Source organism: Gossypium hirsutum, chromosome D10, assembly GCF_007990345.1.
Source record: "Gossypium hirsutum isolate 1008001.06 chromosome D10, Gossypium_hirsutum_v2.1, whole genome shotgun sequence".
Classification (NCBI taxonomy): Eukaryota; Viridiplantae; Streptophyta; class Magnoliopsida; order Malvales; family Malvaceae; genus Gossypium; species Gossypium hirsutum.
Genome location: NC_053446.1, coordinates 2,150,143 through 2,171,388, shown reverse-complemented (window position 1 = coordinate 2,171,388; position 21,246 = coordinate 2,150,143). Strand labels below are relative to the sequence as shown.

The window sequence follows — 21,246 nt, the reverse complement described above, 5'->3', positions numbered from 1 at the left end:
AAAATTTTATCCCTTGCTAATATTAATTGATTTGTTACTATAATATTAAAATTAATTAAATTAATCTCTTTTTAAATTTTATTTTATGTTTTCATATTATTCTTAATGAAATTAACTCGATAATTCATATTTAATGATTGGCTGCGAAATTTAAATTTCTTTGAATTGTATAATCTTGAATCTTAGTTGATTTAATGATATATTTTTATCTCAATGAATTTATAGAAATTTTATATTTACCTTAAATTAATTAAATGTGTTGGGGTTGTGTTATTTTATATTTGGGTGATTTAATGGATTAGGTTATTTATTCAAATTAGTTAATTGGATTATTTTTAATTTAATTATTTAACTTTATATTTGGATTTAATGAATTAATTGAGTTGAGTTATTGTATATTTACCTAATTAATTAGGTAATTAATTGGATTTTTTTTATCATAATTTAATTGGATTTGGTTATATTTTATTTGGGTTAGTTTATATAAAGTAATTGGATATTATGTTTTTGAATATTTAGATGGATTTAATGCTTAATTAATTTATTTGGTTTAAATATTTAAATATTTAAAATAGATACCTCATCGAGTAAATCACTTAAATTTGAAAATCGAATAAATTGAATTATTTTTATTTATCCGATTCGATCTTCCTTATTTATTCAACATCCTGCACACCCAATAAAAATAGGGTAAATTATATTGAGGTCACTATAAATTACGTTTTGGTCACTTAACTTCGAAATGTTACAAAATGGTCATTAAACTATTTAAAAGTTTTCGTTTATGTTATTAGGTTTTTAAGATCGTTGTTGTATGACCTTCTCTGTTTTCAATATCTACACCAATTGAAAGCTCTTATTCCCCTTCTCTTGTACAATTCAGTTTTTTCTTATAAAACAACTTTGACTGTCACAAATTTGCGAACTAAAATTCAAATAGTTTTTTCTTCAATCTTTGACACTAATCATCAAATTGACTTGGACCTAAGGTATGTTTTTTTACACGTCGATGGGTACTAATCTAACGTACCAATCATCAAATTATCACTTGAAAATCACAAGTCAGACTTAAGAAAAAAAACTTAACAATTCAATGATTTAAATGAAAAACTTGAATAGTTCTGTGACTTAAATAAAAATTATTGAATAATTTAATAATAATTTTATAACTTGAGTCAATAATACCCTAAAAAATATCTATAGATCATCTTTCAACTTACAAATTATGAAATCATGGTCCCACAGGCAACAATTTCTTTTGGTTGAACCACATATGACAAATACGTAGAAGCAGCTTTTCTCTAGTCAAAAAGAAGACATAATAATTAAAATTCCTAATTATTTTTTATATAAAATTCGTAAGAAACTAACTAGACACAGACGATGTGGGATCCAAAAATACCCTTTATCGTGTGACCTACCGACAGGCGCAACATCCCCCCACGCACACACACAGCAACCAACTAACGAAATAATTATTTGGTTAATATAATTTTTAATCCCTGAACTTAGCAAATTCTTTTGTCGTATTTGTATTTTAGGGTTAAATTACAATTTGGGGCTTGAACTTGGAAACTATTCCCACATTAGGGGATAGACTTTTTCTTATCCAAGTTAGGCCCTAAATTCGGTAAATGTTTTCACATTGAGGCCTAAACCAGGTAATTATTTTCATATTAGGGCTTGGACTTTTTTTGTTCAAGTTAGTCCCTGTACTTGGCAGTTATTCACATATTGAGGCTTGAACTTGACAATTGTTCCTACATTGGGGCATGAACTTTAGGGCTTTTAAGGACTAACCTGAACAAAAAATGCAAGCCCTAATGAGAGAACAATTGCCAAGTTTATGGCCTAACTTGGATTAAAAAAAATTCAAACTCCAGTGCGGGAACAATTGCCAAATTCAGTGTCTAACTTAAACAAGAAAAAATTCAAACACTAATGTGAGAAAAGTCACCAAGATCAAGCCTCAAAGGTGATTTATCTGTATTTTTCTATCTACTTTGATACAATTTGAAAACTAAACCCATTTTCATCATTAAATTTGGATTTGATCAATATTTATTGATTTGATAGTACGAGATTATATCATGTCATTCCTTAGAAAAAATTAAAAGAATTACTTTTATAATTTTCAAATGTCATCTAACTTTTATTTATTTCAAAAGTTCAAAAACTAAAATAGACTTAATTTTAGAGTTAAATACCAATAAACCAAAAAAAAGAGAAAAATACAGATACCAAAATAAACCTAATCTTGAAATTAGAAGCCAAAAAACCACATTATTCATACTCGTTTTTCAAATTATTTGAGAATAATAAGCTCATTTTTTATATGGCTTAATGAACATTTTAGCCCTTAAAGTATAGCATTTTCTCACTTTGGTCCTTAAAGTGTTTTTTTGGCCAACTTCAATCCCTAACGCTATCAAATGTTCCAAATCCAATCCTTAACATTATCAAATGTTTTTGGTTTAATCCCTTGGGCGTTTAAAAAACGGTTGAATACAAAAAAACCCAACTTGAATATCCAATCAATCATAAATTTGCCACAGGGCATACACTGACTTCATCATTTAGAAAAAACCTACAAATAAAAAAAATAAAAAATTTATAAATATTATAAATATATATAATTGTTTAAAAAATTAAAATTATGTTGGAATTTTTTTAAAAAATTGTAAAAAATTTTAAAATTTTAAAATTTTAAAAATTTTAAAAATTTTAAAATTTTAAAAAATAAAAATTATTAGAAATCATAAAATATTGTAAAAAATATTAAAATAGTAAAAATTGTTGTATTTTTCATAAAATATACCTTTGCTAATCACATTTAAAATATTAAAAATTTGATAAAAATTGTATATTGTAACACAATCAATTTTTATAAAAAAATTAAAATTGTATTAATAAAATTTGAATATATATTTATATTAAATTTTTAATATTTTAAAATATATCAATTTTTAGTACTTTATCAAGGTTACTAACGGCATATTTATTTGACTCAGCTTCCCATTCAATGTCTAAAGTATACTTCATTCATTATCGCACACATACTCTTTTTATTTTGTACCAAAGTTTTTTAGAATGGTTAAACACTCGACAACAGTTTTTAATATATTGGTCTAGAGACAAATAATTTATCTTGAGATAGTAACAAATATTTGGAATAATTAAAAATATTGTTTAATTTAAATAAAATTATTTTTTATTATTTAAATAATTTTAAATTTTATCTAAATTTATCACTTAAAAATATCTACCAATTATAAATTTCAATTGATTGAATTATAAAATAATTATCATATGTGGTATTCTTTGAATAGACAATGATCTCATTTTCAAGTTCGTGATTCATAAAGTTCTAAAAATATTAAAATTTCTAATATTATTTTTTATAATTCTCTAGTAATTAGTAAATTTTAGTAATTTTTTTATATTATTGTTGTAATTTTGTAATTTTTTTCATTTTTAAATATTTTTTGTGATGACATCATTATCACATCATCGTATGACATGTGGCAATATATGATTAATTAAATCATTAAATAATTCAGCAATTAATTTTAACATTCAAATGATTAAACTAACAAAAATTAGAGACTGAAATGAAAAAAAAAATTCAAGCACTAAAACGTGCATTAAAATTTTTATATTCATAGTACGGTATTGATTCTTAAGGATTAATTTGGTATTTTAAATAATGGAAAATCAAAGTCAGATAACATTGAGGTCCAATCATTTATATGAATAATGAGCATTATTTTCCACGATTTTTGGCTGCATTTTAATGTATCGATTGAGAAAAAAATTAAGCCCTATTATTAGTCAATGAAAGAATAATATTTCAGTTAAATTAATCATATATGAAATAGTTTGTTAATTAGTTATATAGTTCGATTTTTAAAAAATTTTGAAAAGAGAGAATAAAAACGCGTTTAGCTAGGCAAATTTTCTATTGACATATAAGGGAATGTGCGCCCAGTTCCAAAGAAAATGTGTCTGGCTGGGCACAGACATGTCAGCAGAAAGTTGGATGTGCTTTCTTGTCAACTGTGCAGAAAACGCACCAACTGGACGCGCTTTCATACTCTTTCTCCAAAACAACTTATTTTTCTAAATTTTCAGAAAATCAAACAAATTATTTCTACGTACGTAACTAATTTAACCTTATATTTTTCTCACATGAAAAAGATTTACTTCAAACTTTTATTAGATTATTATTTATAAATTATAAATTATAAATCAATCATTATCCAATATACAATAATATTTTCCACGATTTTGGCTGGCATGTGATGTATCAGTTTGAGTCCTATTATTAGTCAAGGAAATAATAATATATATCACATGAGAAGATTCACTTCAAACATTTATAATTATTTATAAATGATGCCAATACTACTGATTTAAGGTTTATACATATTATATTTTGGTATAATGATACGTTCACATTAAGCGATCATTTGCATAATAATCTACGTGTCATTCATATTAATATTATATTATTTGTTTTATATATTATATTGACGAATATTTTAAAAATCATAAAAATATTAAAATTAGAAATTTAAAAGAAGCTTAAAAGTCAAAAAAATTACCATGAAATACATGTGGATTCTATATTTAAAAATTCAATATTTTAGTTAGTATTTTTATTTAAAAAATAGTAATTTTACTCTTTTTAAAAGGTTGAAGGCTAAATTTAACTAAAAATCAAATTGACAAGAGATGTAAATATTAAGAGTTAAATTTATCTTTATGCCTCGTATTTTTTTGAGAAAAGGTTTATACAATTATATATATTTAAAAAAGTATACGATTATAAAAACAATGTTTGCCCTAATATAGGAACAATTGTCAAGTTCAAGGGTTAACCTAGACAAAAAATGGTTTAGGCTCTAATGTGAGAACAAACGCCAAGTTGAAGGACTAAATTGGGGCAAAAAAAAATTCAAGCTCTAATATGAAAGTAGTTGACAAGTTCAGACCTCAAATAATGATTTAACCCATTACTTTTCAAATCCGACAAACAAAGAGATTAAATTCCTAAAAGTAAAAAATAGACAAGGGACTGAGTGCATATTTAAACCAAAAATAAACTATTCTATTACAGCAATTTTTTATTTTTATTTTTCCCTATTGGCTAATTATAGCAATAATAGAAGCTGCTTTGGGAGTTGGAGAGACCTCTCTTCTTGCTTGCATGGTTGCTTTCAAAGTCCAAAACCACACAAACACTTCTACAATAATTTTGTTCTTTTGTAAATCCCATTATTTTGCAATTTCCTCCATTAAAGCTCCTGTTCTTCTTCTTCCTCTAGCTTCCATTGAAATGCCCTCTTTTTCTTAATCTTTTTCATTTACAAATGAAACTATTACCACCACCATCAATGTCTGTAACAAATCCACTTTAATTTCTTACAACCCCCCCCCCCAAAAAAAAAAAAACCAATGTTTCAAATGTCTAAACTTTACCATAATTTCCATCATACCAAAAATTCAGTCTTTAGCTTTGTGCTTTTATTATCACTTTTCCTTCTTCTTCTTTTAGCTTGTAATGGCTTCTCTGTTTTCTACATTAACCTCTCTGTTCCCGCCAAAACTTCACCGGTGCCCGCCAATTTGTTACCGGAGATCCTTCCCGGTGACAAACCGGTGAAAAAGTTATCATCTTCCTCAGTTATGTATGCAGTGAAAGAAGAGAACCCATCTTTAAACTTAAAAACCCATTTATCTCTTTTACAAAAACCCAACATTTCAATGGTTTCAAAGCCAGAAAAACAACCTCATCGTTTTAGTCCTCAAACATTGAAGGCTTTGCAATTAAGGACAACAAAAAGAACAAAGGGTTTCACTTTCTCCACCAAATTAAGGGCTTTTTTCCAAAATTCAAACTGTAAGCTTCGTTTTTTCATGACATGGATTTCATCATTACACTCATTGAGTCATAGAGAATTACTTGTCATTGAAAGTGTGTTCAAATCAAACCCCAAAGCTTGTCTTGTCATTGTATCCCCTTCATTAGATTCCCCAAAAGGAAATGCTGTTTTAAAAACATTTTTAAACATGGGGTTTAATTTAATCACTGTAAGTCCTGATTTTGATTCTATATTCAAGCACACATATGCAGAAACATGGTTTAATCGATTAAAGACAGGCAATATCAATCCAGGTGAGGTTTCTTTAGGACAAAACCTGTCTAATCTACTCCGATTGGTCTTGTTATACAAATACGGCGGCGTTTATATCGACACAGATGTTATTGTTTTAAAAAGTTTCAACAATTTGAGCAATGTCATTGGTGCACAGTCCATGAACATTGAGACCAAAACATGGAGTAGATTAAACAACGCTGTGTTGGTTTTTGATAAACATCATCCATTGTTGTACAAATTCATACAAGAATTTGCACTTACTTTTGATGGTAATAAATGGGGTCACAATGGTCCTTATTTAGTTTCAAGGGTAGTTGGTAGAGTTACCAATAGGCCTGGATTTAACTTCACCGTGTTGCCACCGCCGGCTTTTTATCCGGTCGATTGGAGTCGGATCCGAAGCTTATTCCGAGAGCCTAATAATGGGATTCAATCGGATTGGTTACGTCGTAAACTCGAGCAAATCCGAAGACAAAGCTATGCTGTTCATCTTTGGAACAGGCAAAGCAAGGATGTTAGAGTTGAAGAAGGTAGCATTGTTCATCATATTATATCAGATTGTTGTATTTTTTGCAATATTTCAACATCAAGTTTGTAAGTATAGATTTTTATATAATAAGGTTCAATTTGTCTCATTATATATTTTCAGTTTGGGTTTTTTTTTTGCTACCTGTGATTTCAACTTATGAGAATGAAAGGAAGAATAATATGCTGTTTTTTTTTTATTTTTTTAATTTTGAAAGTAAAAAAAAGAAAGTATGTTGTTAAATCATGCTTTTACTATACATGTTTTTCATGCTTTATGACATAAAGATAGCAATAATTGAGATTTGGGTTTATTTGATTTTATCCAATTACTGGTTGAAGAAAAAGGTTAATTTACTATTGGTAATTGAGTTTAATTTTAGTGTTCAATTTGATACTTAGATTTTTTTCCTCACTTACGCATGGTTTCAAAGTTTAATTTGGTTCTTAAGTGTTCTTTTATCCCAATTAAGTATGTATGGTTTTTTATTAGAGCACATGTGTCAAATATTCATTGAGTCATATGACACCATTTGGTTTGAATGTTGGGTTGAACATTACGTACAAAGAGTCAGATTGTATTTTGCCATCACTATTAGAAAATAGCAAATTGGTCATTTTAGTTGAAAATTTTATCTATTTTTATTGTTTAAAACCGATGTGGTTGATGGAATAACCAATCACTAAAATGTGGCATGCCATATATACCTTATGCTGATGTATAAAGATCAATTTTTAACGGTAAAAATAAATAAAATTTTTAACAAAAGAACCGATATGTTTTTTAATCTATTGTATATGGACTGATTTATCTATTTTTTAAATAAAAAAAAGCAAAATCAAAAAAGTAGTAGATAATGTAGGATGTAATTGCTTGAATAAGACATGAAAGTAATCTCTCAGCCTCCAATTAATGTAAGACACCTACTCTTGGGCTTGGTTTACATCATGGTACCATGCGTGTGTTCTTTTATATGTAATTTATCTCTTTGCCTTACCATATTCTCTTAGATTTATATGCCAATTGCAACCATTATCCTGATCCAGTTTGGGACCATTAAACATGTAATTGCCACAAATTATCTTTCAAACCAGGCTGCTTCCCCCTTCAATTTTCTTGAAAATTTTGTATTTGATTTTCTGTGTTCGAAATATATGAACATGAGTATAAAATATTATCTTTTGTAATTCTTCAGATATATGGAATGAAATAGAAAAACATACCCATATCGACATCACACTGAGTAGCAACTCGGTATCATCAACTATGGCAGTGAGCTTTACCATTTCATACTAAAAAGACTAAATTGATACCTAAACCATACTTAATGCTCAGATTAGGTCATTTTCTAAGGTTAAATAATAAAAAATAACTTTTAATAAAAAATCAAATATTAATTGAGTCCTTATAAAAAAATACACTCAATTAAACCGTCAATGATTTAAAAAAGACATCTTTTTGTATATTTCACCATTTGTCACCATGATAGAACAAAAGACAATATTGAGAAGTCAATGAGTACAGCAATATCACCCCCATTTTAATATGCATTTTGCATCTCTGAATGTGATGCAATGGCACATTTATTTATCCTTTAAGTCGTGCAATTTACATTGAACGATTCTCTTGTGAGGAGTTGCCATTATTCAATTTGATTTTAGTTCCAATTTATTGGGTTTGGGGAAGTTGGGCACATGCTAATGAACTCATTTATGATCTTTCTTATGTAAGGCCACTTGTTGATTAATGTACCCAAAGTTGACTAAAGATACGGTTTAATTGCTGCTGAATAATAATAATGATGATGATGATGTTGTAAGCAAAAATAAGAAGAAATCTAAGTTGATGAAACCCTTTCAACTCGAGTTCTTGACCAATGGCTTCTCCATGATTGTCCTTTTTTTTTTAAATTTGTTTATTCTTTAATATTATTTATAATAATATTTATATAATGTAGTTAATTATAAGTTACATATAATTAAGTAAACAATATTCATTAAATACATATAAGACAAACTAATTTCTAGAATATTATCTTACGTTATTAAACAATATCTACTGACATTAATTAAACCCACCCTGGTAAAAGGAAAAACTTTAGAAAGAATTTTTATTGAAAATAATCTTATTTTGAAATTTTAATTTGAAAATTTTGAAGTAAATAATTAGTTTTAGTGGTTTTTATTTATTAATATAGATAAAAAATTAAAGATAAAATTAATTTTCACAAAAAAAAATCCTATAATTTATAGTACATTATTACGTTGTAATATAAAACGCGTGACTTGTATGTCAATCTGACAACCTATTAATTTAGTAATCTCTCTAAAAGTTCATCTCTTATGAGTATAAACCACTTGTATAGTATCACCTGTTTATTATAATCCTCTAAAAAATATTTAAAATATATGTAACTTTCAAAAGAAATATGTGTCATCACGTATGACACGTAATTACCTCTAACATATTATTTCAATAAAATTTACCTTATGTATACACCTGAAAATGAACCATTTTAGAGGACAACAAAACAAATACTTAATATGAGTTAATTTTACCTTCAAGGTCAAATAGATCATGTGATTTTTGTAACAAGACAACATGGTAAGGAAAAACATGTTGTATGTTCCTATGTCCACACTGTTATTATTGTTTTAATGAAAATATTTCTTAAGAAATAAATTTAAGACATGGGGAATTGGTTCCTGACAAATGCATTTAAGAAAGTGAAACTGAAGCAGACTCTTTATAGTCGGCCGCCTCTTAAAAAGCTAAAGCATGTTCGCTTTCACTGCTTTTTCTAAAAAATATTTAGATTAATAATACAACTAAATTTAATAAAATAACTTTAAGCTGTTAAAAAATAATATATGAAACAATTTAGTGTCCTAGTTTACGGCAGTTTGGATTTTTTTTTATAAAAAAAATTCAGTCAAAGTTTATCGGAAGTCCCTATATTACTATTTAAAATTCATTTTAGTCCCTTTATTAAAAACTACTTTAGATTAATATCCGTACATTAAAAATTTATTCAAATCATGATATTGTTATAATTTTCTATTAAGTTACTGATAATTTAGCCGTTCGGTATTTCAAAAATACATGGATTTTTTTTTGGGATGGTTGGTTTTCTATGGATCGAGTCGGGTCATGAGTATATTAATTAAGTATGATATATTTTGTTCAACTTATTAGTAACCTAATGAAATATTGTAAATGTATCAGGCTTTGAATAAAAATTTAACATGTAAGGATTAAGCTAGAGTAATTTTTGGTAAAGGGATTAAAATGAAATTTATATAGAAGTATAGGGACTCTTAGTAGACTCTGACCAAAAAATTCTATCAAAATGGATAATTATTAAATTTATATTGGGTTTCGAATAAGATTAATTGAGGCCCATGAAGTAGAAAATTGAAAAAGTCCATCTTTATCTCATCATCCAATTATAACCGGACTCACAGCCCAACTTCTCTCACGTGCAATCTTATACACACACGTGTGTATCTTTTTTTTTTTTACTAAATTTATTTCTAACAAGTCTGTTGTTTTGACTAGTTTAACTATTTTGCCATGTAATAAAATAATAGGGTGAGTGTTAGGGATATTGATAATGTCTTCTTTATTCTAAAAGCAACGTTAAAAAATTGGTACGTGTGTCTTTTGATTATCTGAAACCGAATTGAATGCTGTTTTTTATTTAATATATAATTAATATTAATTTTATATGATATAAAAATAAATATTTTATATTTGAAATAGAAAAATAATTTTTAAAAATTTTAAAAATTTATATTTTTTTAAAATATTTATGAAAATATCTTAAAATTTTGTTAAATAATATTAAAAACTATAAAATAAAACTCATTTTACCAAAATAAATTTAAAAAATTAATATAAAAAATCAAACCAAATCAATTTTGAGCAAGAGAGTTGTTACCTGCGGAATCATAATTTCGTATCGTTAATGCTGCAGGCAAGATGATGAAGAAAAACACATTGTAAAGTTTCTAATGTAGAGAAAATTACCAGATTAAGAACTATTATTCCGAGAATAAGAAGATACTTCTTTCTTCGGCATCAACAAATTTCAAGTCAATAATTGTAACACAACAATTGCAACGATAATGAAATTAAGACACACCCAAACAAATTAAAAATATTAGTTATCAGTAAGTGTTAGAAAAACTAAAGCTTTGCATTTGAAAAATGGAAGGAAACAAGCGCCATTGACGTCCTCTCGTTGTCATTCAGCGGCGACGCTTCCTTCCTCACAGGCGGGTATTGGTGCTTTGCAGAGGACCCTCGCTGGCGCCATCGTTGCCACCAACTGGTTTCCCAGACGATGGATACAGACATGTTTTCGTTCAATTGGCTAGTGTGCTTAGTCACTTTCTAAACTGTGCGACAGACGTTATGGAAAGTATTGAAAAATGGCTATGCAAATCAACTTTACCTAACCAACCGACTAAAGATTTAGGTTACATTATTACTGATTTTTTACTTTAAAAAATAAAATCAAACTTATGCATCATCCCTGGCCTAATTGTTTCGATCCTTTGATGGTTTAAAAATTTGAGCGACTCTCAAATTGCACACACATTCATATTCTGATAAGCCTTTCATGGATGCAACTAATAATGCCATTTGTTAATTATATCAGACAAAATTTTATACCGATTATTCTCGTTTTAATCGCATACCAAATGCCATTTCATTCCAACACCAAAAGTTGATGTGTGCTTATTTAGCTTTTTAGGTACCATTTATCCATTCACTTTGATTATTATTATTTATATAAAATTAATGTTTGTTATATGTTTATCTCCTGAATTAATTAATGGTATTTGGAGAGTTCGTCTTACTAGCTGAGACCAATAACGAAGACTAGATACCACTGATTAAGACTTTGAAATACCTGTCTCACATATTAATAATAAGGTGAGTACATGTTGAGAGATCACATGACGTCTATATACTACCCTTATTTAGTATCATGATAAGGCAGCCTGTACATAGGAGAAAGGAACATCAGTAGGTTGGCCGAATCTATATAGTACGAAACCAATAATAGAAAGACATGTGTAATCTCAAAAAAGGATTGGCAATACCATTTATAAGGCCCAAATATGAGCCGAAATACTCATTATAGTCTCTCTCTCAATTGTTACTTTCTCTTTTTTCCTTTCTACTACAATACTCGACCACTTACGACTTTCCGTCTGCTTAGTGAGCTGTCTTCAAACACTCTCTTTCACTCTGTATCAACATAGTCAAATTTTTTTTATAAAAATTAAATAAATTATTAAAATTTTAACAACACTACAAGAAATAACAATAATTTAAAGTTTTTAGAGGCAACTTCAAGCCAATATTTAGTGAAAAAAACCAACTTGGGGATCTTCACACATAAGGCCCATAGGTGCATAATCACATGTACATAGGCCCATAAGATCATCATCACAAGAATCATCTATTAGCTATCATGCCATGCGAGACTATTTTCATAACTCCCAAATTATAGGTTTTAAGAGACCCATTTCTCCCCCCATCTAAATGTTAAGGGAAGATTATTATATGTATATACACTATACGATATGCATGACATTGTAGCATACCTTAATTAATTTACTATTACTTATTATAACATGTAACATGAATACCTTTTGCTCTTTACAGCCTATCCAATCACTCTCCACCATCAACGGTCCAAATAATCCCACGTTTCACCCTCCCTACCCCACTTTCAAATTCATTGTTAAGCAAGAAATCCTCTCTCTTCTTCTATGCTTCTATATATTAATCATCATATCATTATTTGTTTATCAAAGTCTAAAACAAACTCACTATTTTATGTATATATATGTATGTGAGACATATAGCTTAGATTAAAGATATATAGTGTTATGGGATTGAGTTCTAAACAGGTTTCTAGCGATGGTGGTCATGGTTGGAGCCAATCTTTGTTGCAGGCTCAAACACTACCAAAAGCTTCAATAATGAAGAAGCGACGCACACAAAACCAGCACCAGCAGCCATTGAAGTGTCCTAGATGTGATTCTTTGAACACAAAGTTTTGTTATTACAATAACTACAACAAATCACAGCCTAGACATTTCTGCAAGGCTTGTAAGAGACATTGGACTAAAGGTGGCACTCTCCGGAATGTACCTGTCGGTGGTGGTCGTAAAAACCAGCGGCTCAAGCCTGGCATCAAAGCTGCCAGCACCGCCATTAAAACCAGCACTGCCTCTAGTGATAATAGCAATAGGCTGTTGCTTGATTCCTTGATGGCAATCCAATGGCAGCAACAACATCCATTTCCACCATTGTTGGACCGTAATAACATGCTAATGGGTTCATCTTCATCCCTTTTGTTACCTCAAACTCAAGGCCTAGAATTCCCATTTTCAAGCTCAAGTTCTAGCTCCATTTCACCAAGTATCTATAACTACACTGGAGAAGCAAACAGTAGTCGTTCACAGACATGGCAAGTGCCTAGTGCAAGCATGGACATGGCAAATTACTGGAACCTGGATGATATTGATGAACTGGTCTCTACTGATCTCAACAACATACCATGGGTTGATTCTGAGATCAAACCATGAAAAGCAAATTTTAATTATATATTCAATGTTAATATGTAGGAGATCCCTTTTTCTCATTTACTTTTTTTTTTTGGCCCCTTAGATTGATTATTGTTCACAAAGCTGTGATTTTTCAGATTCAGCTCTGGGTTTTAGGTGGACATCATTTTGTACTCTCTACATCTTTACATAATGCAAGAATATGAATTTGCATGTTAGGTGTATGAATGGAAAAGTGGGAAATATGGTGGGATATGTTATTTTTATAATTATTACTATTACGGTTGGAATAGAATCAATCATCATAATTAATTACAAATTAATTAATTAGTTAGATTAAATTTAGTAGAGAACTTATACATTTATATAAGAATTATAAAGTACTTGAACGTAGACCTTAATCTTACCATTAAACTAAGGCCTTGAAGAGGGATATATCATATATATATATATATATGCGGTAACACAAAGACCGTACAATTACAAGGCAAGTACAAATTATAAGAATAAAACAAGTATAAATTTATATGACACACCAAACTATAATGTAAAATACAATCAATATAATGCATAAAGAATGAAAATCGGATAAAAACCAGACTAATCTAAAAATAGTTGAATAAGATCCACACAAAACATGAGAAGAAAACCCACACATTATAATAGCATATAATGAGATTCGAATTCCAACTTTCAAAGTTGGATTCCTCAGCTTTTGCCAATAGTTCCAAAACCTATATGATATATGAAGAGTTCAGAAATGGGGTCTTTTTCCAGCTATGCTGGGCAAACTGAATGTGATGGAAGGTCGTTGATGTGGATATGCATATTTAGTGACATATCTGAATAGTTGTAATATAGTTAGATTCTTTTTCTTTATAATTTATGATCAGAGAATCATTCTCTTCTTTGTCTGGTTGGAAAGTAGGTTTTTTTTTTTTTTGCTTTACTTTTCTTCTTCTTTTTCCCTTTTCTAGCTGGCCAGTCTAAACTGTGTACTTCTATGTTTATATTATTACTAGTTTAGTAGGCACCAAAATCTTTGTTCCAACATGGTCTGCTCTCATCCTCTCTAAGTTGAGAGATCCAGAGCATGTGGACATTGGGGCCACACTTTCCATTCTTTGTTTCCTAATTTGTTTTTATAGCATCAGCTTCCTTTGATTGAGTTTTTATCTACTATGGGATTGTTGAGAAAATATCTTTTTTTCCTCTGATTCTAGCTAATAATTTATTGAATCTTGTTGAAATAAAAATTGGTCGGTGAGAGATTGTTATATGTTTGATAAAAGGGATCTGGAAGGAGGAGTAGATGATGAAGGAGTTAGGAGAGGTATGGGTTGTGTCTAGTAGCCTAGGCCTATGTAGGCACATGGTAGCCTTTGGCTGGTTCGTTGATTTTTTCAAAGGGCTTAGACTGATAAGTAATGTGATATTGTAGGGTATGCAGGTGTGAGACGAGTTTTTAAAGTAATAGACCTATGGAGGCACATGGTAGCCTTTGGTTGGTTCATTGATTCTTTCAAAGGGCTTAGATTGATGAGTAATGTGATGTTGTAGAGTATGTAAGTGGTAGGTGATAATTGTCACGTCAATATAAATGGTCTACCTAACAATGATCGGCTTATGTGTTTTTAGGACTCGAGTGAAGAATACCTTTGGTAGAGATACATTGATATTTGCATGGATGAAGTAAAATTTATTAGATTTCAATCACCAAAATTGTTAATTTTTAGACTTGGAAAATTATCAGACTTGCGACGACTTTTTGGATGGGATCTTGGCATTTCTGGGTTGAGATGTCTCCATGATGGTTGAAGATCCATCTCTTAGTTTCGAAACGCATTTTGAATCACTCGATTTTGAGTTCAGGAGCTCAAGTTATGACCGTTTTAGTGAAGACTGCGCGAGCAGAATTTCTGAACGAGATTATGACTGGAATTACGAGTTTTAGACTTTTAATTCAAGTTTAAATCATATTAGGTTTGAGTTTTAGGCTTAATTTTTATTATATATGAGCTGAATATTATATTTATCATATCTTATTATTTTATTCCTAATTTTTTATAATTATTAAGTATTTTAAGTTATTTAAGAGTTTTATGTTAATAAGAAAGTTTAGTTTAAAACTACTTCTTGTTTATATTAAATTAGAGTTCTAGTATACTTAAGAGTTTTATTTATATTTATTTAGCTAGCGTATATATAAGCATTTGCATTATACACAATTCAGACAATTCATTATTATTTTATTTCTTTTTTGAGTTAATAAATTCTCTTTAGGTTTTTCTTTTGAAGAATTTCTCTTGAGTTTTTCTTAGAAGAGTTTTAACAATCTTTTTAGATTGTGGGGATCATTTTTAAACTTTTTCTTGCTAAGGTTTCTATCTTGAAGGGAAAATTAGAGCCAGTTGAAAATGGTTGTGGATTCTTCGTATTTCTAAGGCTTCTTAGGACTTCTACACGCCACGTTCTATCTTTTTATTTATCTTCTTTATTTGCATCCTTAATCTTTGATTTATTATTTTATTTTATTTATTTGTTTTAATTTTTTCTATTTGACTTGAATTCAATTTCGTTTCAAGTTGTGTCAAAATCCAAGTTTCTTTTTGAACGTCTAGAGCCCTCAATCAAATCTACAACTTTGACAAATTTTACGATCCGCTTTCGCGTTCATCCTTCTCATATTTATCATATATTGACAAAGCCCTCTCATGAAGGTATTCAGTGGTGGAAGTACGGGATATTTACTAAAATATTATAACAAAAATAAAAAATTACCAAAATGTTATAACTTTTTTTTATTTACCAAAATATTACTTTTTTTTATTATTTACGAAAATATACAAAAAAAAACCTGCAAAAAGCTGACACCAGCCTGATCAGGCCAATCACATTGGCGGCACCAAAGGTGCCAAAGAGATTGGTGGCACCAATGGTGCCAAAGTGATTGGCGGCACCAATGATGCCAAATGACTAAAATTGAGCTAATTGCCTTCTAAGCCCTTCTTACTTATTATTTTCTTTTTATTCCCCTTCAACTCATTTTTTTATTTAATAACTCTATTTTAATTTAATAAACTATTCTCATTTAAATTAAAATAGAGTTATTAAATGAGAATAGTTTATTAAATTAAAATAGAATTATTACTTAATTAGAATTCTAAGGAGGGCTTAGAAGGCAATTAGCCACATTTCAATTTTAGTGCGCACAGCAACAATTCACTTTCAAAATTCAAAATAGTAAATTTGCATGTCAAGTCCTTGAAACTGCAAATGGCCACTTAATTAGAATTCTCTCATTTAATAACTCTATTTTAATTTAAAAAAATTAAGTATTACTTAATAGTTTATTAAATTAAAATAGAGTTATTAAATGAGAATAGTTTATTAAATTAAAATAGAGTTATTAAATAAAAAAATGAGTTGAAGGAGAATAAAAAGAAAATAATAAATAAGAATGGCTTAGAAGGCAATTAGCCCAATTTTAGTCATTTGGCACCATTGGTACCGCCAATCACTTTGGCACAATTGGTGCTACCAATCTCTTTGGCACATTTGGTACCGCCAATGTGATTGACTTGATCAGGCTGGTGTCAGCTTTTTGCAGTTTTTTTTGGGTATATTTTCACAAATAAAAAAAATAATATTTTGATAAATAAAAAAAAGTTATAACATTTTGATAATTTTTTATTTTTGTTATAATATTTTAGTAAATATCCCTGGAAGTACCATGTGTAATACTACATATAAAAACACTAAAAGACAAAAGTAAAAAATGTGACTATTTGAAACATCTTTTACATGAAAAATCATGTTTTTTTTAAAAACATTTTATAAATAGGTCAGGGTGACACCAAATGGGTAGACAAGGACAATGGCCTTTAAAAATGAGAAATTTTCTCGTCTTTTAAAATTTATAAAGTTTAAGTTAATACATGAAAAAATATTGCATTTCGACTTCCCAAAAATAATAAAATTATGATTTAATATTTATAAAAAATAATAAAATTAAATTTATAATTTAACTTTTAACTTCTAAAGAAAGTTCTAAATTTACCCTAGGTAAAAAACATTGAAAAACATAGGAAAAAAAAGAGAGGCTAAAGTGGGCATGGTCAAAGATCAATGTATAGTCAATCACACATGTTATCATCTAAGTTTTTCTACACCAAAAACACACCAAGGTCAAATTAACAATGAATTCCTACATAAGAATATTTCATATGATCATCAATGACCATATATATATACTCTTCTTATAGGTTTCCCATTCTCACTCCAGTGTCCCTACCATAGTTGTTAGGCTTCTCATCCCTAGCTGCTTTCGAGTAGCTAACGTAGTAAAGCTCGGAAACTACGGCCGTTAAGAAAACGAATGCAGCCCCGGCGCCAAACACACCTTTTCTCAACGTTGCACATGATGGAGGATTATCCAAGAGATTCTTGTATTTGGTGTGGTATGCGTTACGGACCGACCCTGCTAGCAAGCATACCTCCGCGATGAGAAAGAACACCCTGAAATACCCGATGCAACACGTTGATTAGAAGATTGGGGAAACGAACACGAGGCGTTAAAAAGCAGTGAAAAAACATTACCAGCAAGTGATGAAGAGTACAACTGCCCATGCTCTAGAACCACTAGGTTTCATGGCTTTACCACAGCATAAGCATCGGCTCGCCACCATGATTAGTATCTGACCGAGTAGAAGGAAAAGGAATGAACCTACAGCTAAGCCAGTTGCAATATCCTTATCATAAACACAATAACTTTCTTTCCCATTATTGCCAACAGTGGCCTGCAAACAGAGAACAAGGGCTATCACCATTTAGAATTGTCGATGGTTGCACCGGCATAACCAAATATCGTTCGCTGTAGATACATTGTTTGTAACTACGAAACATTCCTGCTGGCATCGAAAGAAGCATAGCCAGCCTATGATCTTAGAACCAACAGATACATTACCCAAATCTCAAGGCAATAACCTCTTTCAGAGGCCATGTGCACTCTATTTGGGATCAATAAGAACAACAAAGACATTTCTTCCCTGAGCCTCAAGTTCTAAATTAAAACACTCTTGAAGTAACATAGCATCTAAAATGGTATTGAAGATATACAATGTTTTCAGCACGGTTTCCTCTTAGTGTTTTCCTACATTTTTTTATTAAATATTCCTGTTATCATGAACTAAACAAGCTTGTTGATAAAAGGATGTATTTAGAGCGGTTAAATGCTCAAATTAGGGCCCAACCTTTTAAGTGTAACTCACGTAAGGGCCAATTTTTTTAAAATGATCAAATAATAGCTTGACCTTTATAAAAGTGTTCAAATAAATACTTTTTATGCGCTTTCCCTATTTGTCGTAAAAATTAGGTGAATGCCGACGTGTTTAAAATAAAACACATGACAACTGAATTAGATATAACTTGAAAAGAAATGAAAATAATAAACATATTTTAAAATATGATATACGACATTTGAGTACTTTGAAATGGTTTAGCACTTATTTAAGTATTTTCACAAATATTTGACATTCATTTGAGCACTTTTGTAAAGGTTAGACATCATCTGAAAAAGTTGGTCCCTTATGTAAACAACCCATAAGACGTTTTTGGTCTCAATTTGAGCATTTAGCCTATTTAGAACCAAACTCAATCACTTTTTGAACTCAACGGGAATACTAAATTAGCCCAAAATCACGGTTTTCCCGGTAAGTAAAACTACTAATACTTGCAACAAAATCTTGTTTAACCCATCTTTATAGTTAAATATTTTGCACCCAAGTGCATTTCTAGCTTAGTTTTCACAGTGAGCGCTTATTGAAAACTTGGAACTTCAAATACAAACAACCATGCTATATAACAAATATTCATTTTGTTTAGAAAGCAAGCAACTTTTTACCTTACAACTAAAAAGCCTAAACTCTACAGCATGGAATCAAAAACCCATTCAGGAAATCATATAAACAAAATAAGCAAACCATAAGAAATTAGTCATAAATAGCAAAGAGTACTCTAAAAAAGGAAGGAAAGAAACAAAAGGGCAGTTTTTTTTTTCTGTATGAAGAAAACTCACAGTGCTTCTCCTTTGCTCAGCAGCAACAGCAAGTCCAAAAGCAATAAGATCAATCACAAAAACCAGAGCCAGTAACAACGTTGAAGCCATAGTTAAAAGGGCAACCCCCCTCCCCCCACAAAGCTTAAACAAAAATCCCAAAAAAAATTATGACCCAGAGAAGTAAACAGAAAAGGAAAAAGGAATTTTAAGTAAAACCGTTCGAAAAAAGCAGGAACAAATGGGGGGACTATATATATGTGCAGAGGTTTGAGGTTAGGGTAGCGTGGTTTTACTTCTAAAGAAAGTAATAATTACTCAAATACGTATCTGAATATGATTGGAAGATTAGTTTAATTGATTTTGTTTAGTGGTTTTGATTTTGACTTTCGTGTTTATCCACGAAACTAAATGCATGATAAGTAACCGTTGTGGACTTTCCTTGCCACAAGCCTAGCAAGATCCAAAGATGAATGTTATATTATTTTAATTTGGCTTAATCTAACATTTAAATTCTTTTTTAGTTGATATTTAAGTTTTTTTCAATTAAAATTGATATCTAAACTTAACACATTTTTTGAATTTGGCACATAATTGATAATTTTCTTTAATTTGATATCTAAACTAGTCAAATGCTATAAAAATTACCCAAAAACACTAACGTTGTTATTTTTTTTATATAGGTAGCAAATGACATTAAATTTAATGGTAAGACTTATTATTTTTATTTAGAATTTTCAGTATTTCACTAAAGAATATGCTCAAATTTTACTTTTTATTGAAGTTAAGATCACTTTGATTGTTAAGGATATAAATTATTCAAGAGGGACCACATGTTTAAAGTATGACTTAATCTTTACAAAGTCCTCAATTCCATAAAAATATCGTTAATATCAAAAGAAATTCGTGTTAGAAAATTATGTTTTGAGCTATGCTTAACAAAGGACTGTTGAAGAAAAAAAATAAGAGCTTTGAATAATCAAAATAAAAGAAATTAATTATATTAAATTAAATTAAAAAATAAAATAAATTTAATAAATTAAACTAAATGTAATAGAACATTTAAAGTACCAAATTGGACTAAAAAAACTTAAATATCAAATTAAGAAAAATGTATTAAATTCAAGTACCAAATTAGATTAAAAAAAAACCTTAGCTACTAAGGTGGAGAACATTCAATGCGTTGCAAGCACATGTCTCTGAATCTTCCACATCATTATCGAGCTTGAGAAGGTGCAACCTGCACCTTAGGTTATGAGCCAAGACTTTAGCTTCACCAACATATGACCTGCTCGATTCTTCTGCTAATATTTACCCAAGTCAACCATCTATCTAGATCAAAAAGTCTCTAGTTAGACTTAAGCCTCACCTAAAACACACAAGAGGAAAAGTTTGATATTATGCTCGATTCTTAGGGGAGAGAGTTTGAGAGAATGATAAGAAGTATTACTGCTCAAGTGCTTCCACAACGTTTTATTTAATTTTACAAGATTTCGGTCTCTTCTCAAACTTTTAGACTTTTTCAAAACTTCTAAAATTTTTGACACATTTCGAGAATTTCTAAACCATTTCTTCTTGAAAGTGCACCAATTCAAGCCTGCTGCACTTGAGGGGTCTCTGTAGGCTTTTATTGGCCTTCGTTTGCATCCCGCACATAGTTGGACTCGAACACATATTTTACATACTATAAGACACTTATGAGTAAGAATGCCAAGTGTCATAAAAACACCAATTCGAGTTCAACCATACACTATACTTATAATTTACCTTCATAAAGACTTGATAAAATATTCTTGTTTTGTGAACCCATAACAATAATTCACAGTATTGCACCATATTTCACAGTTTCGACTGTATTTCAATGGCAAAGGGTTAGTTGAGAATTAAAAAACATTGACGAGGGTTGAAAATGATTTG

At 29.6% G+C, this 21,246-nt stretch overlaps 3 protein-coding genes across 3 annotated transcripts; 2 read left to right on the top strand and 1 right to left on the bottom strand.

The window, feature by feature from the left end:
- The first annotated feature begins 5,178 nt into the window (after window positions 1-5,178).
- LOC107937745 (lactosylceramide 4-alpha-galactosyltransferase) lies at window positions 5,179-6,796 on the top strand. Its single transcript, XM_016870705.2, has one exon. The coding sequence runs from the start codon at window positions 5,458-5,460 to the stop codon at window positions 6,757-6,759; it is 1,302 nt and encodes a 433-aa protein (XP_016726194.1). The 5' UTR covers window positions 5,179-5,457; the 3' UTR covers window positions 6,760-6,796.
- Window positions 6,797-12,528: 5,732 nt separating this feature from the next.
- Window positions 12,529-13,491, top strand: LOC107937755 (dof zinc finger protein DOF1.4). The gene has a single exon (XM_016870715.2). It carries the CDS (start codon window positions 12,594-12,596, stop codon window positions 13,293-13,295), a length of 702 nt encoding a protein of 233 aa, XP_016726204.1. The 5' UTR covers window positions 12,529-12,593; the 3' UTR covers window positions 13,296-13,491.
- Window positions 13,492-17,389: 3,898 nt separating this feature from the next.
- On the bottom strand, window positions 17,390-19,778 carry LOC107937742 (uncharacterized). Its single transcript, XM_016870700.2, has 3 exons — window positions 19,351-19,778; window positions 17,874-18,073; window positions 17,390-17,792 (listed from the first exon to the last, which is right to left on the bottom strand). The coding sequence occupies exons 1-3, from the start codon at window positions 19,438-19,440 to the stop codon at window positions 17,534-17,536; spliced, it is 549 nt and encodes a 182-aa protein (XP_016726189.1). The 5' UTR covers window positions 19,441-19,778; the 3' UTR covers window positions 17,390-17,533.
- Window positions 19,779-21,246: the final 1,468 nt, after the last annotated feature.

Coding starts and splice junctions, on each gene's coding strand:
- LOC107937755 (XM_016870715.2), top strand. CDS start 12,594: ATGGGATTGAGTTCTAAACAGGTTTCTAGCGATGGTGGTCATGGTTGG.
- LOC107937745 (XM_016870705.2), top strand. CDS start 5,458: ATGTTTCAAATGTCTAAACTTTACCATAATTTCCATCATACCAAAAAT.
- LOC107937742 (XM_016870700.2), bottom strand. CDS start 19,440: ATGGCTTCAACGTTGTTACTGGCTCTGGTTTTTGTGATTGATCTTATT. Junction 18,074..19,350: donor CTGAGCAAAGGAGAAGCACT/GTGAGTTTTCTT, acceptor CTCTGTTTGCAG/GCCACTGTTGGCAATAATGG. Junction 17,793..17,873: donor GTACTCTTCATCACTTGCTG/GTAATGTTTTTT, acceptor CGGGTATTTCAG/GGTGTTCTTTCTCATCGCGG.